Genomic DNA, 26355 nt, shown 5'->3' on the forward strand with positions numbered 1-26355 from the left:
ACCCAGCACGCCCCCGGGGTGGGTTAAATCCAGCTAATTATCACCACTTCCAATTGTGTATCTTAATTCCTGTCTGACCTTCGCTCTCCCAGAGCGGCCAGTCCCAAGCACGACTTGTTCCCATACGTCCCTCACTGGCCCGGAGCCACTTCTCACCCCGGGCTGCCTTCAGGGGAACGCGGTTTGATGTGGGGGCGCTGCCTGCAGCAATACGCCCACCTAGAGGGACAGTGACTCGCAGCTAACACCCGGGGCACCAGAGCGGGAGGGCGATGCTAGAACCAGACACACCGACCTGCCGCCTTTGTGAGGAGCGAAAGCTCTCAGTTGTGTATGAAAAACGGAACCTGTGAGAACGAGGGAAGGAAAATTGATACAAAAAAAACCCCGTCGTGCTTAAAAATCAATTTTTAATATCTCCAGCCACATTTTAGCTCAAACTCAATTTTTCACCTAGAGGACAGGTCATTATTTTTTTTAAATATTTGTCTCCCTGCATCGCCTGCCGGATCTGATTTCTCTGCACACTCTGAGCGGCTGGGGAACGGCTCTTCCCAGGAAGGATTGGGTTATAAATTAGCCAGAACCAAATTTACTCAACCACTCAGCCCAGCCCCCTGGAAATCCTGAGCCTCGAGCCGGGCTTTAATGCTGAACATTAGCGTTAAATGGCTCCTCCCTTCAGGCAGGCGGGAGATGAGCAGACAGGCTGGGCCCAAGCCGCGGAGACTGTTCCATTATGCACCGGGGCAGGATTTCTCTGCATCAATCACTCACAGCAGTGGGGGCCCAGCTTCGTCAGTGGCACTCAGGCGGTACCAGCCCACCTCCATCGTGTGTGGGTCCAGGGCCCGGGCGGCTGGAGCCCCGAGCGCGGGTTAGGGCAGGAAGAACCCAATGGGAGGGCACCAGGGACCAAAGCGGGGGCACCTCCCGCTGCGGAGTGCAGGGAATGGGCCAGTTGTGAGAGCCGGGAGTCCCGGTAATGCCTAGGGCTGGGCACAGCTGGGATCCTGGCTCCAGGACACCACACTCGGGGATGTTGTCCAGTGATTAGGTCTAAGCCCCGGGTTAGCCTCCCGGGGTGCGAGCAGCCCACGGCCAGCCCTGCCCGAGTGACTGCGTCCTCAGCGGAGCCGCGCTCCCGGGCACGTCGCTGGCACTCCTGGGGGCACAGCCCAGGGTCTTGGTGCTGCAGTGAGCTGAGCCGCTCTCTGATTCTTCCCCAGTGAATTGTGGGAGCACTTGTCGGTCCTGGGCATTGGGGGAGGGGATTGTGGGAAGGCCTTGGAGGACTAGCAGCATGCAAGTGATTTAGCCTGTGTCTGCACTGCAAAGCAGGCGGGTTACCAGCCCCAGGGAATACAGCAGCTGGGCTCGCCTAGGGGGAGAGTTTTGTGTGTGGCTGGGAAGGGGCTTGAGAGCTGGCACTGTGTGACGACAGCCCCTCGGGGAACGAGAGGCTGCAGGAGCAGTCTCTTGTGCATGCTAGGAGCAGGGTGCTGCACACGCAGGGAGGCCAGAAGCAGAGCCAGCAAAACCCCTTCACTCTGCCCCACCACTATTCCTGGCTGGTTCGAGGGCAGGCCAGCGCTCCAGAACAGGCCCCAGTCAAACCCCCGCTCCCCAAGGCACACACACAGCCACTGCACGTGGAAGCGAACATTCCCGTTTATTTAGCTCTCTGTGCTACGCCGAGACCCACACTGACGGTGCTGGGCTCAGCGACGCTCCACAGGACACGTGGCACCTGCAGGCTGGCTCAGCGGCTGTCCCTGGCCCTGATCCCAGAGCAGGCCCTGCTGCCGGCCCGTCAGCCAGAGAAGGGATCTCGTGGCGGTCGATGGACAAGCTGAGACACCGTGTCAGTTGCCTTGGTCTCTGGAAGTGTCAGCCCTGCTCCCAGCCCAGCCACCTTTCTAGATGCAGCCTAAACTGAATCAGCAAGAGGGACCCAGTGCTCCAGTCCTCCTCAGTCCCCTGTGTGTGTGTGTGGGGGGGCTTCAGCCAAGTGAGCCCAGCAGAGCTGAAGCAGGCAGGGGTCTCCCCGGGGCTCAGAGGAGATGGCAGCGCACCTGCCGCTGGCCCTTCCAGCTCCTTTCACTTACACGCCGCTGAAGAATCAGGGCACACCAGGCTGACCGGGCTGCGCCTGGGGCAGGCCGAGCTCTGGCTGCTGCTTGCCGGCCGTCCCGCTGACGCTGTCACACGCAAAGGAAGGAAAACGATACGAAACGCCCGGCTTCAGCTGCGCCAAGCCAGGGAGCTCCGAGTCAAGGCGAACTGTCGTCCGCTCAGAGCAGCACGAGCCACCGGCCGGCAGCTGGTTCTGCAGCCCCTGGTGCGCCAGCAGGGGGGTAAGGATCCGTTTTAGCTAGGACAGTTCCCTTGCCCATGGTGGGGAGCCGGCTCATGAATGTTATTTCAGCTGTTGAAAAACGCTTGTGTGTAAGCCGTGGCTCAGAGCGAGGCCGGGTGAGTCACAGCCTCCCCGCACCGAGGCACTTTCTCGTTTTCTAGAAAAGGTGGATGCAGATGACGGCGCTGGCCCTTCAATCGGGATCTGCTGAGTATGTCTGCAATGCGCTCTCACGCCGTGGAGCTGACGGGGCGCATGGCCCGGTTGGATTTCAAGGGCAGGCTGGCACAGCCATTGGCCAGCCTGGGAATCGGTGCAGAAGGACCGTTCTGAACAGGCTGGGTGCTTGAGCAGGTAAAGCCGAAAGGCTGCATTTCACACTGCCCCGAGGAGAGGTCTCTGCCCCGGTCTCCCTAAGCGCTTTGCAGAGGCTGGAGGTGGGACCGGCCTATGAACTAACACCCTCCCACGCTTCCCGTTATGCTGGTGCACGTATCTGACAGCCCAGGAGCCCCTGACCGCTCCAGCCACCCCGCTGAAGATCTGGGCACTGTGCAGCTGGGCCCGCTCGGCCACTGGGGGATGTGGAGAGTGGGGATCGCAGGCTCGGCTAGCCCAGCCCTCTGGGGACAGGGAGTCGTGGCAGTGCAGAGCCTCTAGGGGGTAATAAAGGGGGAGGGGGAGAGAGAAGGGGAGCTGGGTCTGCTCCCCAAAGCCCTAGGAACATCTAATGCTTTGACAGGCCCGGCCTTAAGGCCAGAGCAGAGTGAAAGCGACTACAACCAAACTCGCGGAGCAGTGAGTGTCGTGGGGACGTTTTCCAGCTGAGAAATTCCTGAGACCAGGCCCGGGGAGACGCTGGCGACGGTAGGACCAGCCTGCAGCACACGCACAACCTTCTGGTGCCACACGTCCCGGGCAGGCTGGAGGAGGCAGGATCAGACCACAGCGACTCAGCCAAGTGCCCTGGAAGTGAGACCCCCCCATGCCTGGGTGTGATGAGGCTTCTGAACCCCAAGTCTGCTGGGCAGTGAGTTGGGGCGGGGGAGAACGGCTGACAGGGGCTCTGGGGGATCTATGCTAAACGCCCATGCAGCTCCCAGCACACGATGGCTGCTCAGTGCCGGCCCCCTGCATGTAGCCCATGCTTAGCCAGCCTGCCCCTTCCTGCGGGGGTGGGGGGAAATTTATTTTTCCTGCAGAGAAAGTTGAGTGATCTCTCCCAGCACATCTGGAGTGACCCTGCTCAGGGGAGGAAAAAAACCCAGCTCTGCTCTCTGCCTTGTTAATGTGCCCCCCACCCCCCCAAGGGAATCTCAGCTAGTCCTCAGCCGGAACTGCAGCCCAAGCAGCTACCCACACCCATGGCATCTAACGTCTCCCTGCCACCATGACGCTATTGCTCTTCCGGCGCATCAGTGTCCCTGCTTCAGCTAAACCTGCCCCCCGCGTGTCTGGATGGGAGTGTCTCTCCGTGAGCACAGTCCTGCAGGAATGCCCGCACGGGAAGCTGCCCCCAGGAAGTGCAGTCCCTTCCGCGGGCGAGGGGCAGGCGGCCGCAGCTCTGTGGTGTTTGCACCGAGACGGGCCGTTGTCCTGCCAGCCCCGCACGGCAGCTGAGCGGCTCTGGCTCAAGAGATGGTGGAGAACTCTTTTAGCAGGACCTCCTGGCTCAGCGTGTTGAAGGCAAGGTTCCGCCGCACGTTGATGCTGATGGACCGAACCTGGCGGAGAGAAAACAGCCATTTCAGCCAGATGCCCCCGGCCTCCCGGTGAACGGGGCAGCAGCGACCCCACGGGGCTCCGATTTTCCACACCCTGGACAACTAACCTGTGGAAGTGGCTGCAGCAGGGTCTGATTGGGAGAGAGCTGAGCCAGGAGCACCAGCAGATTCGCTCTTTACAGAAGCAGGGGGAGCGTCTGCAGTGGCAGCCCGGCCGGGAGGAGAGAATTACAGGGGAGCGCAGGCCTCAGGCTTGGGGCAGAGCCTGATCACCAGCTGCGTCTGAAGCAGAATCTTCTCCCCAGATACACTCAGACCTGGTCTACACTAGACCCTGAAGTCAGTTTCACCACAGCCCAGAGCGGCGTACTGACACTCACCTCACTCCCCAGGGAGGCAGCGCCAGGTCAGCAGAAGAATCCTGCCACCCGGATCTACGGCCACCATGGACGTACGCATGCCCTGCCCCCACAGGCCCCGCCGTGCCTGCTTCATGCAAACCGAACCACTGTCTCAGATCACAGGGACACTGCAAAGCAACACTGACGTGAACGCCCGGCTCAGGGCTCCCAGAGACTGCGAGCCTGCAGCTGACCTGGTTAGTGCTGGTTAAAAGCGCTAGCGGGTTCGAGTGAAACCGGAGCAGAAGGTGGATGCTGCGGAGTCCTGGAAAGCGGAGTAGCTGGGTGTGTGTTTACACTGCTGTGTCTTTAGTCCGTCAGTGCTAAGGTAAGGGGGGGTGGGGAGGGTGTTCGGAAAGCTGGGCACTTCCAAAGGGCAAACGACGTGTAAATCAAACGCAAAGGGGGAGTAGGAAGGAGGGAACCCAGCCCCCCGCGACGCTCGGTGCAGACCCAGGGTGGCCACGTTCCCTTTCAAACACGTCTCAGTTCAGCAACAAAAATGTTAGAGCCCAGAAAACAGAGTTGCGGTGGCACTTGCAGGAAACCCAACCCTTCCCGAGAGCGGAGGGGTACAGCAGGGGCGCCCACACCCCCTTAACTCTGCCCCCTGCGGGTGCCGGCTGCCCAGTTTCCCCACTTTGATTATTTCACACCATTAGTTACTCTGCTCACTTACTGTGCTGCCTTGGGAACAAGGACAGACAGCCACAGCGCTGAGCAGGCACTGCAGGTGTGGCGCATGCCCGGGGGCAGGGAACGCGTGCCCCACACAGCATGGACTTACACCTGCCTCTGGCTCTGGAGTGACACTAGTCCTGCAGCCAGGGATCCGGGGGGCTGGATCAGCAGCTGGAACCAGACGGCCCGAGCCTGCAGGGCGTGCTCCCCCCTCTAGGATCAGAGACTTGTCTAACCAGGAACGCGCAAAGCCAGCTCTCCTAAGGCGGCTGGAGTTGGCACCATCACTGCGGGCCTGAATCTGCCACCCCAACTCAGAGTCCTTCGCTCTGTGGAACCCCTGGGGTGGCCCTGGGGCTAGTAACAGCCAGTGGGAGGGGGCATGTCCTCCACCCCATTCCTCTGCAGCAGCAGGCCTCATGAGCCATGGGGCAGGAGGGGAGGGACACGAGCTGCGTGACAGCAGGGGCTTAGGAGAAACCACGGCTAGATCACGTTGTTTAGCTCTCCTGGACCCACTGACGAGACCCAGCAGTGAAGAGCCCCCCAGCCACCATCTGCAGCTCCCAGGGTCTGGCCCATGGAGCTCCCGACAAGCCAAACAGCTGGGCAGAGCCGCCAGCTGCCCAGGTGTTACCAGGCCACCTCAGACTACCTGACTGACCCCCACTCTCTGGTGCTGGGGACAAGGGCTCAGCTCAGGGAGTCCAGGCTTCTGGGCTGGGGGCAGCGCGCCACCAGGGGACTGAGTCTCTGAGTGACCTTGGGGGCGGCCTGTCCGTGGGGTGCGGCTCAGCAGCCCCTGACGCTTGGACCCACCCGACCAATCCAGAGCCTGCCAGGAGGCTTGGGGGGGGTTTAGAAATGGGACGAAATTTGCGCTGGTAACGAGCTCAGATGAAGCCTCATTAGGCGGGCTGGAAAGCGGGAGGAAACTGAGCTCAGGCCGTCTTGTTCCTTGGTGGAGAGAGGGGCCTCCTGTTACTGGACTGCATTCACACGGAGAGCTCAGGTCCCAGGAGAACTAACGCAAGGATGGTGTCGGCGGAGCCCAGAGGGTGAACACGGAGTGACTGAGGGGGAGGGAGTTTCAGGCCTTATCTACATGGGAAAGTTGCACTGGTTTAATTTAAATTCAAACCAATATTGTCAAATTGCGTCTACCCCGTGTGGCACTCCTGGTTTGGGTTAAGAGCGCCTTTTGGGGGTTAAATTTAAACCTGTTCCCAATTGACATGCAGCTTTTACCCCAGAATAAGAGTAGGGCTTATGCTGCTTTAATTATTCATGCAATTTTCCTCCAGCGACAAGCCCGGAGTCAAACTGTCTAAAACTCTGGTTTGTGTCAACAGCTATTTAACGACAACCACCAATTAACATTTTTGGGAAAGGAAGCCTTTGTTAAAGCCTCAACACACCCACTGAGACCCCTAACAAAACTGGAGGGGGCTGGGGGCCCTGAGATTTCAGAGGAAAAAACAAAACCAAACTTTCCAGGGGCCTTTTATCCACTGAAAGCCCAATTTGCACCCCCCACCCCACCGCTCTGTTTGTCACCTTTCCCCACATGTGACTGCAGCACCTCGGGCCTCTGAGGACTCGGTGCAAAGGGGATGGTAGAAGCCAGGCGCTTTTCCCGGCCATTAGTGAGAGAGGGTAGGGGAGAGGGAAAGGCCGAGCTGGAGAGGGAACATGGGTTTTTAAGCACAGAAGGACTACGCGGAGTTGTGCTCACTGCTTCGCAGGGAGGAGCAAAGGGGACACGGCCAGAAGGCTGAAGAGAGAAGTGGCTCTTGTGCGTCACTCCCTGCTGAAAAAGGTTCTTGCAGCAGGATGCTTAAGGCAGGGGCACAGGGCGAGGGACAGGTCACGTCACGAATAGACAGACTCAGCTCAGCAGTACGGGAACCACGAGAGCTGAGTGGTGCTGCCTCCAGGCCAGCTCCCCCAGAGAGTGCAGCACGGGCAGGATGTGTCTGTCTCATCTTGGCGTGCTGGTAAAACCCCCAAGGCTCAGCTCGGCGGCAGCTTGCACCAGTGGAGTTACGGGCCATGTATTTCCCAGCACAGGCGCTGTCCCAAAGGGCCTAGTGAAGATCCAGGGGCTTGGGAGAGCGCCGTTTTTTCTGGGGCAGAACGGGAGAGCCAGGAACGGCACACGGGTACGTTTAACTTGAGCTCGTGGTACATTGTTAGAACAATTAGTAAAGCCATCAGATTCTATACACCGAGAGGAAAAATAATCCGTAGTGATGACAAGACGGCTAAATGGGTTTGTCAAAGACAAATCAACCTAATCAACTCTGTTTCCCTCAGTGGTGGGAGAACAAGCTTAGTGGAAATACAGCAGATGTTCTAGGGCTGCTAGTCAGGAAGGTTTAAGGTGGCACCACGTGCTAGTCTCAGGGAAGAAGAGAAATGGGGATTAAGCAGATACACAAGTGGGTAATTATCAGTGCTCTTCTGTCTGGCAGAAGGAAGCCCCCAGAGGTACCTGTTCTGGGAATTTTCATAAGGGAGCTGGAGGAGGGACTGGATCACGCTAATCAGATTCTTCGAGGAGACAAAACTGGGAAGGGCTGCAAATATTCTAGAGGCCAGATGGTTCAAGAGAAAATCTTGGCCAATTGCGAACGCCGCCTGAGGTTCCATCAGGCCGTGTAAATGGTCCAAGCTGGACGCAATCAGGCGGAGAAAGGCTGGAGAATGGGGAGGGGCAGCGGGTGGGGTGCGAGCTGCTGTCCCAGCACCTGGCTGTGCTGAGAGCCGAGTGTAGAACGCAGGAGGCCGTTACGCGGATCTCTTTGCACTGTGTTCACCCATCTCTCACACACACACACACACAGGCAGGCGTTGAGAGGAGAGCAAAGGTTAGTAGCCTCCCCCCGGCTTGTGATAAAGTGGGCAGGGAGCAGTTACTCATCAATCAGCCAGGACAGAACCAGCAGATCAGCGGTGGCGCACGCTCCCACGGGAGTCCGAGAACTTCCCATCTCGGGAGTCAAAGCGGGATCCCAGACACCGCACAGGGACAATCAAACCAAGCCAGCTACGGCGCAGGCTCCTGCGGGATCCAATCAGGGGAGCGGAACCACTCGAGACCCAGCCCCAGGGGAGTTGGCCCAACCAGCTGGCTGCTTGGCGACCCTGGCCAACCAACCGGATTACTCCAAATCTAATCCCGTCTGGGTGCTGCTTGTGTGACTGTACACTTCCCCCATCCCAGCGCTCGTCTGCCTGGGAAAACCAGGAGGGCATTTCTCCCCTTTCCTGCTGGGCTCAAGTCCCCGCTTTGCAAGAGAGGGCGAAGGGCGGACGAGGACAAGGGTGTCTGGCCAGAGCTGTGCATCCTGCTCACTCATGTTTCTGTGGCCCTATTACACCAGGAAAAGTATGTTAAGTTGCTTTGTCTGCTGCCCCTGGCAGGCTTCCCTTTAATGCAAACTCCCCATTGCACACTGCCCGGCTCTCCGAGGAGAGAGGGAGAGACAGATCGAGTGGCCTGCGGCACGGAGGGGTTCCGAGGGGCTTTAGCCAAACCATACTCAGCACTAGGTGTTCCAGGGCTTTTAGGTCTGTGGAGACCTGCAAGCTCCTGATTCTAACCCGCTGCTGCCCCACCTCCCAGGGCCTAAAACCAAACCCTCCTCCAGTTTGCATGCACAGAGAAGAGGAATGGCCTGGCTCGGCTGTGACTGTCCGCTGAGCCGGGGCCGGAGGCTGGGGGAGTGAGGTGCTGGGGGGTTGTACCCAGGAAGGCAGCTCACCAGTTCTTTGAAGAAGGCAGCCTCCTTGTGCTGTTCCGAGTAGCGCTCGTACTGATCCAGCCCGTCCTGCAGCTTCAGGGTTAGCGTGTCGTAGTTAGAGCGGACAACCTCCAAGACCTGCAGATGGCATCAGAACGAGAATGGGGAGTCAGTGCCCAGGGACCCAGGCCTGGAGCCAAAGGGGCTGGGAGGAATGCAGTTCTGGCTCCTGCTTTAGCCACACACACAAGGGGGCAGACATGGGGAAATCCCTGACCCTACGGCTCAGGAGCAGACCCAAGAGTTAGGGGACTTCCCCACTTGAGAAAAAACACAAGACAGTGGAATTCCCGCTAGTGGGTCGCACACAGCCCTGCATACTGCAGCCTTCAGGTCAGCTACCGTAGCTACTTTTCCTAATGACCACGAGCTCATGAACTTAAGGGGTTGGGCACCCTGGATAAATCGGACAAGACTACAGGCACTGTGCAAACTTGCCTCTCTCAGCTCTGCCCCCAGCCATTCCAGTTCAGGGCTCCCCACATCCTGCACTGCCAAGGCACCTCCATCCCGACGCTCAGCCCCCACTATCCTCGTCCTTGAACCAGGCTCAACCTGCCTTCCACTCCAGGCGTGCTGCGTGTCACATTGCGCGGCTCTTGTGTGCTGGAGACACACGTCTGGTAGGCGCTGGGATAAGAGCCAGGCCGTTGTGGGGGTTAACGTGCTGGCCTTTACACGCGAGAGCTACCTTTTATCACGGCCCCTTTGCCGCCGCTTGGCCACCCCATCGTTAGCTATTTGCATTCCCATAACACCCAGGAGCCCCAGTCACGGCCCAGGCCCCCCGTCGCGCTAGGAGCTGTACAGACACAGAACAAGACGATGCTACCTGCCCCAAGGAGCTTACAGCAGTTTACATTTCAACTCTCCCGTCTCTCCTTCTGACACGCAACTAAAACTCCCACAGGCTCATGACAGCCCTCTCGACATCTGCACGATTCATTTCTCTAGCCAGGGAGTAGCCCCCCTCACTTCCTCACTCACTGCTCTCTCTGCAAAGCGCAGCGCGGACGCTAGGAATCCCCCTCAGGAGGTAGTTAAATAGTGATCGTTCCCACCGCACCGATAATCGCCTAGCAAGGGACACGGCCTTTGTGCTACTGGGCAAAACGTTCACAAAACAATTCTCTCTGAAAAACGTCCGAGGCCTTTGTAGGCTGCTGGCTTGTCTGATCTCGCTGCTGAGTGGGGTCAGAGCTTCATTACTGACACTGTGTGTGCCAGGATTGGGAGCCTGTTGTGCTGGGAGCGATACAGACATCTTGCCCCGAAGAGCTGCCGGCCTATGAAGAGAAGGGCCAGGAAAGGTTGGGAGAAGGGATCAAACCTACAAGTAGAGCCTTGCACGGATACAAAACATGTATCCGCATCTGATCTGATCAAACGTGGTCTGCGGATAACGGCAGATTTGCACCTACATGTCCAGCGGCGGGGGAGGCGAGATGCACGTCGCTCAATCCTTTGTCTGTCGGACTATACACGAGACAGCCCCTTTACCCAGCTAGCAGCCTTTCCCCCGGCCGTCTGAATGGCCACTGTGCCCTTCAGTTTTTGCTTACTTAGGGTTCTTTAGTGCATTTATCCCCTGCTTGTTTCCCCCTAGACTTTATACATGGCGCTAAGATACTCCGATAAGGGCATTCGGACCGTACACTTCCTAGTGGCACTGGACCAAACCCTCAAGTCCTTACTCATTCAATGAGCCGTAGACGTCAGTGAGCGCCTAGCCGGAAAGCTGGCTAGGATACAGCTCACGGGTTAGCGGCCATGCCTGGGGCCTAAGACTGAGTCACAGACGGACGGAGGAAAGGGGAAGGATAAACGATGGTGTTCTGCAAGGCCACTTCAGAACAGTTTGTCAGTGTCCGCTCGCCGCTCGGCCAATTCAAATGGCCTCGTCTCTTAACCCTGTGTCAGGTTTCCTGGCAGAGGGAAAGAATCCCCCAGTCAGAACAACTCTCAACCAATGAATCAGACCCTTCCGTGCACATGTGCAGACGCTGTGGACACAACAACGAGCATTTCTGAGCCAAGAGTTCCGGTGAGGGGAGCAGGCCTCGGAGGAGGAATACTTGACCTTGGGAGTGTACTAGGCACCGGTAACAGCACAACACACCTTTCTCCAAGCAACAAAAGAGAGTTGTCCCTGAATCCACGAGCTGTCCTCTAGCCAAGCTGAGGAGCTCAAGCCACCCAAGACTGACAACGGACAGAAGCCAAACTCCACCCAACAGGCAGAGTGGGACTGCTGGAGACGCACACTCGAGGGCTGGGCATTTCACATGTGCACTAAGTTTCCACTGGTTTCCTTGGGCTCCTCTTTGATTTTGCTTTGTGCGCTTGTGCCCAGGCTGGGGGTGAGCACGTGCATGCAGACGCAGCGGGGACAGGCGTGTTTCGCACGTGCATTGTGCACACACAATGGCTGTCTAGCTTTGACTGGAGTTCTCTTCATCACATTCAACCCAGTGGCCTCCTTGAACAGCCAAGAGACAGTAACCCTAACCTCTGCAGCTGGCCAGATAAGTGCTGCACAGCTGCGACTTGGGCAATCCGCTTACATCGCATATGACAAACAGGCAAAGAACGCAGCTTGCTGCTCAAATGGGAGTACGGGAGGGATCAGAAGGCGCTGCAGATAAGCCCATCGGTCCCTGCTGTATTACAAATGCATGATCACATCTTTGCACTGCAGTGAGCTTCAGAATCAGATCATCTCTTATTTAAATATTTGAGTTTGCCAGCTTTCCCCGGCGCTCTCCTTTTAATTAGCAGCTCAAACTTCGAAAGAGGGGTGCAGTTAAAAATAAACCTCTCCATCTCCTGCTAATTTCCCTCGCTCGCTGCCGATGGAAGAAAACCTTTCGTGGGCTGTCTCAGAGAGAAACCCACTTACAGATGGCTTCCCTTCATAACCTGTAAGGGAAGGGAATTGTTAGCAAGATTACTGCTTGCCAGTAATGCACTCTAAGAGGCGGCTGAGAGACAGGCCCTGGGGAAGGGTTAAAGGAAGGACAGGTATTAAAGGTATCAAAGAGGAAGGTTTGAAAGGCAGCGGGGAATCCTTTCTACAGTGTCTTTAGGAGCCGTTAAGATGCACCTCCCCCGTCTCACCCACCTCCTGCTACCTACTCGCACGGCTGGGAGGGGAATAAACCCTCTTTGCTCTGGGTCCCCGAGGGCGTGTCACACTGCATCACTGGTTTCTCTCTTGGCGCCTCTGGCACATTCCCTGGGCACTGACTCTCCATCTGTTCCGTCTTCTCAGAAGTGGGGCTCTTCAGCCCACCTGCCGTAGGCTTCCAGGACCAGCACTGACCCCAAGACACCCCAGCGACTCAAACGCGCCCTTCCCGCAAAAGATGTGAAGCGTTTGGTTTACTGGTTAGAGCGCTCTGGGGCAGGCAGGGCTGCGAGGCAGTCATCACGCACACACGGTGCACAGTCTAACACCTTTCTGCTCTTTCATACTCCATCACGTACAGCACAGAGCACAGAGAACAACCCACATCTGGCGCACGTCCCTGCCTTCCTTCCTGCATCACTCCAGGGAGTTCTCTGGGCTGGGCTCCAAGTCCCTGGGGCTGTCCAGAGTCCTTGGAGCCATGTGGGCTCAGCAAAGCGGGCAGGAGCGCACTGCCATGAGGCCCCTCAACCAGCTTCTGTGACCCTGCTGTCTCCCGACCCCACGCTTCCCTTTTCTTGTCTGGCCCCCATTCCCGTGTTTCTTTAAACCCCTCCCGGTCATGTGGCCGCTTTTGTTCGACCCCTGCTAAGTTGCCACTGCTCCTACCAGCTCCCACCCTTCAGAGGAATCGGCTAAAGTGGTTTTCTAAGGATGCTGCTCATCCAGCGTCCCAGATGTTTGCACCTGGCTAGGGTCGTTAAATCCCAAGCCCCTTCTAATGTATCTGTCTGGTGCATACCTACAAGACTCCTCAGAAGGGAGGGTCCACGGCTATGTAGGCACTCACGACACAGCAAATTTTCATACCAGAACTTCCCATTATCCATCGGAATCCACAGCGTGGACAGATCCAGCCCCAACTCATCACCCCCTGCACAGCACAAACTTGTCTCTGAGGTACGTCACTGGCGCATCCTGCCTGCAGCCCTCACAGAGTGCTGCTCAAGGAAACCACCGCAGAACCACCCTCTTCGCCTCAAGGGCGCCCAGCCAAAGGGGAAAACTTGAGGTGGGGCCTTTCCTGCCTCTTTCGGTTGGCTCCGGAAGGGCTCTTTTTCTTATATTCTCTCTTTGGTTTTGTACATTAGCCATTCAGGACCTGTCTGACCTGGTCTTCCTGGAAGTCGGGATGGAGGCTGGAGAAGTGGTAGGAGGAGAACATTACACAGACCTTGCAAGTGAAACCTGAACAATGGAGAGGGGATGGGCTCTGTAGCTGGGTTCAGCAGCTGTTGAATTACACATCTGCAGTGTCGAGTAAGAGCTGAGAAAGCTCCCACTCGAGATCCTCGGTCTCCAACGAGACAGACCCTCAGCAAGGAACAGAGCAGACAAGACCTGATATGGCTCAGATTGCCAAGGTAAAAATATAGACAGAACTTAAATCTTTTTTAGCCTTCCTTGCTCTTTAGGCAGGAGAAGGCCGAGGAAAAGGCAGGACAAATCCAGGCTTTCAGCTTTGTTCATCACCATTAAAGGGATGAAAGGCTCAGCGTGCTGGAGGCAGCCCGCAGGAGAAATACAGACCTGGTCCTGTACACGGAAAACTACGGCTGCTGAATCCTTCTCACTTGTGAGTATTAACGCTCTGGGCTGCACTCGCCTCTCACATACACCAGCGCCAGGCCCCTGAACTCACTGGAGCTGTGCCAGCCTGATGGAGGGGACAACTTGCCGTCAGAGTTAGCTCTCTGCCCCACCTCTCGCTCAGACGCTGCTTTACGGAGATCCCAGAGCAGCATTCACGTTTCAGCCCACTCTGTACTTGTGCGTGCATGTGTGTGCACATGAGACGAACAAAATGTTGGCTCTCTCTACTCTGGTAGCATCCCAAATCCTAACCTCTTAGCCGACTGGCTAAGCAGCAGTTCTGCAGAAAAGGACCTGGGGATTACAGTGGACAAGAAGCTGGATATGAGTCAGCAGTGTGCCCTTGTTGCCAAGAAGGCCAACGGCATATTGGGTTGTATTAGTAGGAGCACTGCCAGCAGATGGAAGGAAGTGATTATTCTCCTCTATTCGGCACTGGTGAGGCCACACCTGGAGTATTGCGTCCAGTTTTGAGCCCCCCCACTACAGAAGGGATGTGGACAAATTGGAAAGAGTCCAGCAGAGGGCAACGAAAATTATTAGGGGGCTGGAGCACATGACGTATGAGGAGAGGCTGAGGGAACTGGGGTTATTTAGTCTGCAGAAGAGAAGAGTGAGGGGGGATTTGATAGCTGCTTTCAACTACCTGAAGGGGGGTTCCAAAGAGGATGGAGCTCAGCTGTTCTCAGTGGTGGCAGATGACAGAACAAGGAGTAATGGTCTCAAGTTGCAGTGGGGGAGGTCTAGGTTGGATATTAGGAAACACTATTTCACTAGGAGGGTGGTGAAACACTGGAATGCGTTACCTAGGGAGGTGGTGGAATCTCCTTCCTTAGAGGTTTTTAAGGCCCAGCTTGACAAAGCCCTGGCTGGGATGATTTAGTTGAGGTTGGTCCTGCTTTGAGCAGGGGGTTGGACTAGATACCTCCTGAGGTCTCTTCCAACACTAATCTTCTATGAAAAAAAACCCCTTAAGATGCTGCTCTGACTGGCAATCGCTTTTTGCGGCTTTCTGCGTGATTCTAGCTAACAAAACCTTCCCTGCAGGGAAAAGATGCTAGAGCCTTGATCCAAAGACAGCTGGTACCCACCAGCCCCCATTGCTAGAGCCCCCACCGGCTGTGTAACAACTAGCGGCCCGGGTGGGAACTGGCTCCCCACAGAACTCCTCCAATCCCACACCCCTACGCACAGGGGAGCAAGATTATTTTAAACACCTGTTGGCTTCCTAGTCTTTCAGAGCCTAAAATCATCAGGCTCTTTGCGGGAACCTGCCTCCTGCGCGCACGGCTGCTGTGTGAAACGGCTGACGTCCATGCATCCGCAGGCATTCAAAGGAGTGAAGCAACTGGCTTCTTTTCGAGACATCGTTTCGTTCTTCACACAGAACCACCCATATTTTGCCTTACATTCATTTGCCAATAGATATTCTCCCAGCAGGCCCCGACTGCCCCCTTCTCAACAGGCTCTGCGTCCTTGCCATAGCTGCCGTCGGACGCTCAGGGATAGTGACCTAGGAATACATCCCCTCCTCACACCGCCACGGGGCCTGAGGTCACAGAGCGGCGGGCTTCCATGGGTTTCGAGCCACACGGCACAGACACATGCAGGTGTGGAGGGGAAGAAGGAAGAGGAAAAGCAGGGCTTTCAAGGCTGCCTTTCTAATCAGTTACAGTCAAGCACCATGAACCGAGTCAGCCAGCCATGCCTGCACCGCACCAGAGCATTTCCAGGCCTAACAGACTGGAAAACTCACTGCACAGGGGACCTGCAACACGCACAAGGATAACACTCCCCAGCTTGAAATACAGCCCTCTCTGCCCCAGCCTCTCTAGATCGTGCACACTGGGCCCACGTGAGTAGGAAAGGCCAGGCCGCAGGGCGCCAGGCATACTGCCCGGGGGGTGAGCGGGGGGCTGGTGGCGAGTTTATGATGGCGTGATTGCACCAGCATGGCACAGGAGGGGGATGGGAGAGCCTGAGCAGTTACTGTCCCCCATTTTGCTGATTCTGGTCTTTTATATAGGCTGGAATGTGCCCAGCCTTGCCCATGGGCACAAGGAATTCCCCTGCAGTGGCTAACACACAGCCGGCTGAGCTGATGGGACGGCTGGCTGCGGGACCAAAAGGTGTGAGGAATTTTCCAACCGGGGGAAAAGCAGCTGGATTTTTTACACGCCTCTCTCCAAAACGACTCGCCCAACGGAGCCCATATTTGGCACAAAAAAAACCCCTTTTCCACACCCAGACACACACCAACTAGCTCGAAGGGGCGTTTCCGGTGGAACTGAGATGGATGGGACCATTTCTCTTGATAACAGAAAGGCTGCTGCTCCTTTAACGCCGACGATTAGACCGCCTGGCCATGATAAAGCACCAGGTCATGTTCTAATTAATATGGAAAAGAACTTAACAAAATCACATCACGCGGCTTTGTACAGCAACTTCAAAACTGCTGATGCAGGCTGGAGACTCCACTGGAATTAATTCCCGGAAGGGCCAAAGACAAAGCACAGAGCGAAATAATGAGAAGTTAAATAAAAACAAACACCCACTCAGCACATTTTTAACAGCTTCTGCATGTCCAGGCCAAGTGGGACTGGGCCAAGCCCAGGCCTCGTCCCTGAACGTCACCAGCTCTGCGCGGCTCAGCCTCGTTCCCCACCCGTGGGGGCGGAGCTTAGAGACGAGCGGCACTGAGGTGAACAAATGCCAACCCAGCATCACCCATGCCGGCCCACATGCAAAACGTACTGCGGCTGCTTCACGGAAGCCGTCTGATCTTGGGCTCCTTCCAAAATGGGAGAAGGGGAGCAAAGGGCTTTATATTGATGGGCCATTTTCCTACCTCGACAACATGCCAGCAGCTAACTGCAGGTTTGCTGATGTCACTCCCCACCCCCCGCCCCTTGGTGTGTCACTGCTCCCTTGTCCTCGCGCTCTCAATGGGCCGAGGGTGGGAACGTTGGTGTGACAGTAGACTAGCACTCGGAGCACAGGCAGGCAGCCATGGAAGAGATCTATCTTCCCATTGAACTCCCACAGAGAGGACATCTCAGCTATTAAAACGCATCCCATCCCAAAGGCCAAGCAGCAGCACTCGAAGGAGAGCAGCTGGGCTGGGGCTGGAGCGGTGTCAGGAGAAGGGGACAGGGACCCTGTGGCTAGGTCTGCACCTGTTCATTCCCTGAGCTGTCTGCTGACGTTGGGCCAGCGTTTCCCGCTCCTATCAAGGGATTTGCCCGACGGTCCATTGGGTCAGAGCCGGCAACTTCCCACCGGCTCCTTGGGAAACCTCACTGAATTCAGACGAACTAGCTTTGCAGCCCATTGTATTATAAATGCAGAGTTTATGTATTACTGGGGGGTGCCAGCTTCTCGAGGGGGAGCGTGGCCAGTGGGAACCCTGGGAGGCAGGAGAGGCAAAGGACTGTTTTAAACGACGTGTCAGAGTAGGAGGAACTTTGGAGACAAAGTCAAGTGGGGTTCCTAGAAATCCCTGGGGGGAGGTCAATGCAATTCTCATTTCCAGACCAACCCCTTCAAAGCTACGCCCCAAGGAGAGAACTACTGTCCGGCCGCTTACCTAGGCCCAGTCTCTGAACAGCAGAGACCTGTGTGTACGAAAGGAAGGCTAACCTATGTGCATGGCTTCTCGTTCTGAGAAAAAGCAGCTATGAACTTGTGACCACAGACAAACCCCGTGGGGGGCGCTGAAGGACTGACTCCTGCCAGAGTCCTGGCTGGAGTAGGGGGCGATCTCTGGTGAGCTTATTAGCTGCGTGTAGGTTCTTTTAACTGTTTTCTCCGTAATGCTTTCACCTTAAGAATACATGTGTCTGCTGACATAGGGCTGCGTGGTAGCTTATAAGCACGGGCAATTATCTCGTTCATAACCTGCGAAGAGTACGCAAATGGCGAAGGCTGGCATGGTTAGGCCATGAGGCTTGCTGGGGAGCGCCCAGTGTAGGCAGGGAACTGAGCGGCCTGGAAAACCCCCAGGCAGCAGGGGGAGAGGAACAGGTCTCCGCCCAAGCTGAGGAGCCAGGAGCGTCGAGTGGGTGCCCAAGGGAGAAATACAGGTGAGTGACACTCTTTGCTGGCATTCATCAATGAACGTTCTCTCAGAGTCCCAGCTCTCCAGGACATGCTGCTTTCCCGAGCTCTCCATTTGTAATTCGGAGGCTTGGGAATTAAGCGTCTTCCCCCATCACTTTGGTCCTTTCCCATTTGGCTCGGCTCTGGGCGTTCTACCAGGCACACATGCTTGGGGCTCCATCTCGGACGCTGCACTCGTTGCAATGCCCTCCGGGTTCCAGGCCCATAATAGACATTAATTCAAGGAAAGAAGCCCCCTCCCCAAGTCCCCATGATCCTCACCCTTCACGGGGAACAGGTTTTACAAATTCAGATCAGAGCTGCCTTGAAATCGGGGCCTGGCTCGTCTCCACACAAGGCAAAATTATTTGAAGTTAGATAAAAGAAAGTTACCAGCAACATCAAGGAGGGAAATTTCAGGTCCCTTCTCCCCTCCAACGCTGAGCTGCTCTGTTGGCCTTAGATGATTTACAGGCATTTGGGTGTTTATTCAACGGTTATACAGAGATCTGTGAGCTTGAAAGGAACAAGCCCTACAAAGTGGACAATTTCCTGTCACAACCAGAGGGGAGCAGGTTAAGTTCCCTCCCCCGGCCGCGCTCTCAGAGGATGAATAAGTTATAAGCTCATGCTGAGAGTGACTGTTGCAATCCAAGCTCTTTGTGAAGGTTGATTGTGGCCAGCAAGAATGGCGCCCTATTCTGGGTCTGGAGTCCTCTGCCGCTGGGCTCTATGTGGAGTTTAATGGCGGAGAAAGTGACCACGGACTAACGAACCTGGGATGGTCACAGCTTTCACAAGCATCCTGATGACATCAGGCCCAGTGCGCTCCCCTGGTGCAGAACGCATGGCCTGACAGACATGTCGGGGCTCCTGCTGTGGGATTAGCCGAGATGGAATGACAAGGATTTTTCCTATTCTTGGATGAAAAGGGAGCAAGTGCTGTTCCCATTGCTCTCCAGTCTCCGAAGCACAAGTGATATAATTCCAGCTGTGGAATAAGAGGTGGGGCAGGGTAAGGGGTCACAAGTGGATTCTCCTTGTCCAAGAATGAAGAGGGCAAGTGAGAACTACGACACCTTCCTGGAGCCAGCCCCAGACTTGGAGACACTGATAGTGACTTGTTAAGTGGCGCTGATCCTTGGAGGGGAAGGTAAGACTGCCATACGGCAAGGGACCAATGCTCCACCTAGTTCCATAGCTTAAATCCAGCTGTGGGTGACAAAAGGGGAAGGTGAAAACTCCATTCCACACTTGGTCAATTGTATAGGTCTACATCCAAAGGTAGGTTGGAAGATCTCTTCTCCCCCGGTCCAGCTGGTCATCAGCGTATAGACAAGTGGCCAGGGACAGCAGCCACACAGTCCGTGTAACACTGTCATTTATTATTTATATCTATAACAGTCCGAGGTGACAACCAACATCCGGGCCCCGTCACGCTAGGTGCTAACCCCAAGAGCTTATGCGCCAAGACAAGATTCATCTGTGGTTGTCACAAGCAGAGGGGACGGGGGTAACAGTGCTGGAGATACATGGTTACACAGACAAGCCACATGCATGATTCAGAGGGGTTCCTTTTCACAGGTATGAACAATAGATACTGATGACGCTGAAATCCCTGCTGGCTGCCTGCTGAGCCGTCACCGGGGCAGGAGGACACCCAGTACGGTCAGGGACTCACGGACTGAAATCCGGCTCGGCTCACTGAAAATCACACAGGCCTGCAGCGGTGCCTACAGTACACTCCATGCATTTCGAACCCAGCGGAGGACACTGCCTCTGCTCCGAAGAACATATAGTCTAAGCCCGGGTCCTGCAAACACTTGAGCACAGGCTTGGCTTTCTTCAGGAGTAGTTCGCCCCACTGGCTTCAACGCAGCAACTCACGTGAGTGGAATGAAACATGTCAAGTCTCTGCAGGATCAGGGCTGAAAAGCCAGAGGCTTTGGCCAATGCAAGTTTTGCCGGCGTACAGTCACCAAAATCTGTACATCGCTCGTGCACTTTCTGGTCTTTTCCATCTCTGACAGAATCATGGAGCCGCTCACAACAGACACCCCCATTTGTGCGACACACTCTCCAAAGAAACAGCCACACGCACCAACGGCCCCTGAAACAAATCAACCTACAAGAGTAAACGAATGAAATCTGAAGACCACACACGCAAAGCCGATCTCCACCCCCCGCCCCACAGCAGCAGAGCTCTCCCCCCAAAAGGGGAGGTGCCAGACACCCCGTGGAGGCCCCCAGTGACTTAGTCCCTGTGGAAGGCGGCCAGACGCCACAGTAAAGCTCTCCGAGTTACAGCACGTTTTGAAGCTTTGAGCTCTTCTCTCCAGCTGGGGCCATTTAGGAGTCTGTTTCTCTGGGCAAGGTGTGTTCTGCCAAGCCTTGAGAACACAGCGCAGACAGCTATGGACTGGCCTGGCCTTTCTGATGTCCCCACTGTGCTTCAATGCAACCAAGTGCTGAACGTGACCGGCCGTTCCAGGGGAGGCTTTTATCTGGCAGCTGCATCCTAGCCCAGCAGCACCAGTCTCGCCACAACGCCAAGCAAGGGGCAGACCGAGTCCTGGTGCTCTCCGCACACCTTCCAGGGAGCTAAGGAAAGCGCCAGCTGTCTTGGTCTGCTCCTCCCGCTCACCAGAGAGAGCTGTGTTCAAATCCAGGGGCCCAGGCAGGACAGGGAGGACCCGTTTGCTCAGTGGTAGTGCACTGTGCGGGTAGGGACATGGGCAGTTTTCTAGCTGCTGCTAACAGCTGACTGGGTGGGTTTCCAGCCACCAGACCGGGTGCTCGGGGCAGGAATGTCGCCTGTAGGATTGGCTCCGTGCTGAAGTAGGACGCTTGCACTTACAAAGAGAGGAAGGCTGGTGCCAGGGTTGGGCACAGGCCTGGGAATCAGCACGCCAGCTTCTAGTTCCAGGTCTTCCAGCAGCTTCTCCCCCCTTGGGTGCAGTGGTGGACACCCTACAAACAAACCCGTTCAGGTTGACCAAGGTAGCGTATCCCTGCTGTCAGAGACGAGGCATCTCCTTGAGAAAGGGACACGTCTCTCTGCCTGGCTTCCGATTCTGGATGGACAGGGAGGCCGGTGCCAGATGGGGCAGAGGAGATTATTCCGTTGCTGCGTGCCTGGCATTCTGGGAAAAGGGGACTCCTTGCTGATGCTACATCCATTCTCTCCTAAAGGAGGCAGAGAAGAAAAAGCTTGGGCTTTGAATTCAAAGGACCCTACAGATGGGCTAGCGGCAGTGCACTGAGCTGCAAAGTGGGGACATCTAGGGTTGGGACCCAGGCTCCAGAACACCTGTGTGCTGTGCTGACTGGCTCCAAGCAGACCCACCTCCAAGTCTCCTTGGGCAGCAGGACAAGACCCCTCTGTGCAGTAAAGGAAGATTTCTCTCTCTCTCTCAGGGGCAGGGAGATGCTGAACAAGCATTCTTTTTCATTCCAGTTTCCCTCAGATCCTGGATGAGAATCTGCAGGGCCCATGTGGGGTAGAGGCTGCCTCCACTGGGCTTTCTGCAAAGCTCCGAGGGCCTCCTTGCTCTATAGCCTGAAGATCCCCGGGAGGATTTAGTGCTCCCAAGCGCCGGCGGGACAGCCAACGTTCGCAAAGCTGTTATCTCGGACTGGATTTTGAAGAAGGCTCAGCAAAGCGCCAGGCACTCTGCGAACGAAGGTGGTTCTGACCTGGCAGGATAAGAACAGAGAAATCTGAAAATTGCTGAGCAGTAGAGGGGTGGGGGGAGCCACACGGCCCACATCTTCGCACACAGGGAAATGAGATTGGATTTACTCCGTGATTCTGAGGAGTGTTCAATTTCACCATGAATCTCGGCTGCATAAATTCAGCCTCGCTGAGCAGCGGCCCCATTAGAAACTGTCTAAAGCAATAGAAGGCGATGCACACAATGATCTTTGAACACGCAGGTTCAAAGCCCCACTGGGGTATTTTTAGCATGGTTTTGCATATGCAGCCAACAAACCTGCTTTTCCCAAGAAGTCAGAGGAAGTCTTAATATAAAAAAGCAATTAGATACAGTGCATACACAGCTCCTTATTGTTGCCAATCTATGTATTTATTGTATTCACTTGGTCTGGTTAATTTCCTCTTCTGACGAAGCGCAGGGAGCCACCATGGGACTGTGCTTTCCATGTTTCACAGGGATTAGACGATGAGCGGACGTCACTCACTAAAAGGACTTCAGGGATTAATATCCCAGCTGCTTTTTTCCAGATTTTAAAACCACTAATTTATTCTGGGTCAACTGGACGTTTTCTTTGCACAACCATTGTTGTCTCTCTCGTTTTTTTGAACAGTGTATTTCCCGCTGCCCTGCTGCAATTCCCTCTCAGTCTAGTTAGTATGAGCAGAATTACAGATGCACTGAGAGGAACTTTAAAACTTGGATAACACACTTTCCACTAGTGTGGACTCAGCGATTCCTACCCAATCACGAGTGAGCACAAAGTGGCCCCACTCAGAGATACAACCCAGCTAGGAGAGGGACCAGAGCTTTGGGCCAGCAGTTTCACCCACCTGTCTCTATCTCAGTCTAAGACTCTGAGAGGCTTTATGAAAGCAGGAATCTGACTGGCTGATGATGGGTCAAGACTGCATTGACGGCACGTACAAACTCGAGGATACGCAGGTGATCAGTTGTTACACTGAGCGAACAAAACATTTCACTCACGCTGCCACGCTTCTGAGAGTGGCTAGCCCAGACACCTGCAGTTCTCAGCTGGCCGAAGGCACTGGGGAAATGCATCCCCGGGGCGTATCCTCGGGAATTTCCCCACCAGCCGGAGCCTCTCCCTCTGCCAGCTAGAACCAGCTCCGCGTTACCGGGGGCAGGACTGGCAGCAGCCAGAGCTACTTAACAAGGGCAGGCTGTGTATTAAGAAGGCTGCCACCTATCTCGGATATTTCCACGGCAGCGGCTAACGTGGTGGCTAAGGGGCTCGGAGGCTTAGCAGAACAAGAGGTGGCCTCAATTGCTCTCCTAGGGCCTGATCCAAACCTACTGAGTCTTCGGAGCAAGGTCCTGAACCAGGCCCGCACCCAGTCACGAGTCTCAGAACCAGGCTCTGAAGATCACAAGAGCAGCAGAAGTGAGAGGAGTAAAAGGGAACAACGTGATCTATTTTATACTGTATCCTCCTCTGGTGAAAAGGGAAGACTCTAAAACGCCAGAGAAGGCAGGTGGCTGCAGGGAAGGACCCACGGCCAGTGGATGTGCTGTAGGGAGCAGGATGGTGCATGTGACCAGGTGTGCGACAAAGACAGGGAGACCTGCTCCCCACAAAGCCAGGACACAAGCACAAGAACTTGAGGAAAAGGAACAGGAGCGCGTAGCTGAAAGAAGTCTGCATCCACCAATCCCAACCAGCCAGTAACAGAAGAGCCTTGTCGGAATTCCTTGCCATCCGCTGGCATTTAGCACTGGGAGAAGTCTGATCACTAGTGGCCACGGCAAGTGATTATTAGGATCCATCTACACTATACGCCACTGGTGGTGGCACACAGTGTATGTTTAGCTACATGCCACAGTGAAAAGTGCATCACGTCTACATTGCAGTTTGTAGTTACACATGTGAATGAAAGGCTCTGCCAGTCTCTCCCCGCTGCCGGAGCCTCTCCCCGGTGCCTCCCCACTGCCGGAGCTTTCCTCACTGCACCCCCCAGTGCCAGAGCCTCTCCCCGCTGCCGGAGCCCCTCCCCGCTGCTCCCCCCCCCCGCTGATGGAGCCTCTCCCCGCTGCCTCCCGGTGCCAGAGCCTCTCCCCGCTGCCCCGCCCCCGCTGATGGAGCCTCTCCCCGCTGCCTCCCGGTGCCAGAGCCTCTCCCCGGTGCCACATCTTTTCCTGTGTCGGGGAAAGACTCCAGCAGCAGGACCCAATACTGCTAAAAACAGCAGTGCAGCAAGGGAGGCTGGCTCGGGTGAGTAGTGAGACGTGTAGCACAGGTACTCGGGTGCATACCCACGCCCTTCACCAGCTACACTGCTCCTTATACCCATGCCAGGGTGGCTCCATGGGCCTGGACACCAACCACTGCTGAAAGAAGGGTGCAGTGTAGATGCACCTTTAAGAGTCTTCCTTAACCCTCTGCTGGACCCTATCCTGTAACAAGAGGTGCTGCAGCGGCTGTCAGGTGCCCTGGAGTTTGATTCTTCAGGGAGCTCCTGGACCGGACAGAGTACTGAGAGTCACAACCCCCCCCCCCCCCAGCACAGAGACCAGCGCTCCAGGAGCCTTGCTCTCACACAAGAGCCTAACCTACCCCTTCAGAGGACGTTCTACCACAACACGGTTTAGAGCTGCCAAGGGAGCTCACAAAACACACGGGATACTCGACACCCTCCCAGAGAACACGGAAGGGTAACAAAACCAAAGGCCCCATCCCCTCTCCCAAGCTAGACTTGCTTCCTGAAGCTTGTTTTTAAACAGCTGTCAGGACCGATCAGCCATTTCTCTCCAACCACCTTAACCTGCTGCCATGCAAACGCATCACAGAACGGTGCTCTCCGCTAGCACAAGCTGCGTTCCCCACTGCATTACTAGCTTGAGCATCAGCAGCACTTCAGCTGCAACCCAGACCCCGTGATGGGCCCGTCCGTCGGCTTGAGCTTAAAGCCCCACTTAGCTCAGGCTAGAGACGCGTGTGTGGACGGGAGCTGGGGTAAGCTACACCTCGAGTGAACACTCCAGTGCAGACAAGCCCACGGGCTTCCGGTGTAACTGAATAACAAGGCTCAGGGCAGGTAATTGGTGGGAAAGGATGGTCAGCAGCAGGTGCAGTGACTAATTAACTTCCAAGGCGGTGATTCCTCTCATGACACCACCACCCAAGTCCCATTTGTATTTACGGTACCAACAGGGAGCCCTGGCTTCAAACTCTGAACCATACCAGATTCTGAGAGGCCTGACATTCAGTCCCTTCCCGCAAAACAGACCTGAAGCATTCTCCTCCCTCTGGGCATGGCTGAGAGCAGAACGGCTGAGTCATGCAATGGAGGCCGTGGGAAAGTTTCTAAAAGCTGAAGGCATGATGCCCACATCATGTCAACGTCCTCCCCTGCAGCGCTGCTTGAGTGCGTCACACATTTGGGTCTTGGAGGAGAAGGCGGAGAGATAGGAATTAAGGTAGATCTCTCTTTATTCCCCTGTGAAAGAGTTTAACTCAGCAACAGATGCTGCCCACTCTCCCACATGTGTCAAATGGCACTCAGGGAGGTGGCACTATGCTTGTTCCAAACCATCTGCAGTAGGGAGAGGTACTCCATGGGGCTGAAGGCAGGCTTGAAAAGTCCGTGGTGGTTACGTGGCTAGATGTTTCAGCAGCACTACCCACGCTGCATAGAAGATCTCCAACAAAGAGAGGGAGTTAAAAAGCGGCAGACACCAGGATGGAGATACGAGTCCTAGGAGAAGCAAGTGAATCTCAACAGATCAAACTTCCAACCTGGCTACCCTGAACCTGCATACAAACCATATCCCTGCTTCCAGATCACTCTTGTCCCACTGTCTCCAGATGTTAAAAATGAAAGAATGAACTAATTATTTAGAACAGGGGAGGCCAAATACAGCCTGCAGGTGATACGTGACCAGGGAGTTCTACCATGCAACCTGTGCCTGCCTTCATTTTCAATAGAGATTCACAGATTCCAAGGTCAGAAGGGACCATTGTGATCATCTTGTCTGACCTACTCGTAACACAGGCCAGAGACCTACCCCAAAGTAATTTTTAGAACAGATATTTCAGAAACACATCCCATCTTGATTTAAAAATGGTCAGGGATGGAAAATCCACTCGACCCTTAGTAAATTGTTCCAATGGTTAATTACTCTCACCGTTAAAAATGTTACGTCTTATTTCCTGTCTGAATTTGTCTAGCTTCAACTTCCAGCCATTGGATTGTGCTGTGCGTGATGTGATGGACAAAGACTACAGGTCCTAGCATGCAATCCTCCATCTCCGTCAGAACAGTCTGGATGTGGTATCTGAAATTTCCACCTCTGTATTAAAAGTTGAGGGTGACAGCAATTTGCTACAACTTACCCAGATTAGGTAGAAGTCTCTGGCTCCCAGCAGCTTGCTAGCGTGACCCTGTGCTGGGCAAAGCATGAGGCACCCTGGTTTTGGAAGGGTTGCACATGCCTTTTGGTACACAAGAGAAGTGGAAGACAAGGCACGTTCACCACCTCTGACAGGGCAGAACTTTCCTGCAAGCACTACAGAGGGAGACTGCTGCTGGCGTGTCGTCCTGAGGAACAGCAGTGAAAGCGTGCCGAATGCTGTCCATACATGACCTCTGCATTCATGCAGCAACGGCTTTGTCCGGAGTGTGGAACATTGATTTTGACAGAGGTAAAAGAAAGGCAACGCAACTTCTAACTGAACAACTGACATCAGCACTTCTCCTGCAGGAGGACTGGTGGCTTATTGGTGCTGGGTATCTGCCTCCCACAAGGGACTGGAGATGGTGGTGCGCAGTGCA

At 55.3% G+C, this 26355-nt stretch overlaps 1 protein-coding gene across 1 annotated transcript in view; it reads right to left on the reverse strand.

Moving 5' to 3' along the window:
- Nucleotides 1–390: 390 nt before the first annotated feature.
- Nucleotides 391–26355, reverse strand: part of ARMH3 (armadillo like helical domain containing 3) — a gene marked incomplete in the record, with an annotated part of 160145 nt that continues 134180 nt past the window's right edge. Inside the window, 2 exon segments of the mRNA XM_034775830.1 lie at nt 391–4083; nt 8933–9049. Of these exon segments, the coding sequence (XP_034631721.1) occupies nt 3991–4083; nt 8933–9049 (210 nt within the window).

This window comes from Trachemys scripta, chromosome 7, assembly GCF_013100865.1.
Source record: "Trachemys scripta elegans isolate TJP31775 chromosome 7, CAS_Tse_1.0, whole genome shotgun sequence".
Taxonomy (NCBI): Eukaryota; Metazoa; Chordata; order Testudines; family Emydidae; genus Trachemys; species Trachemys scripta.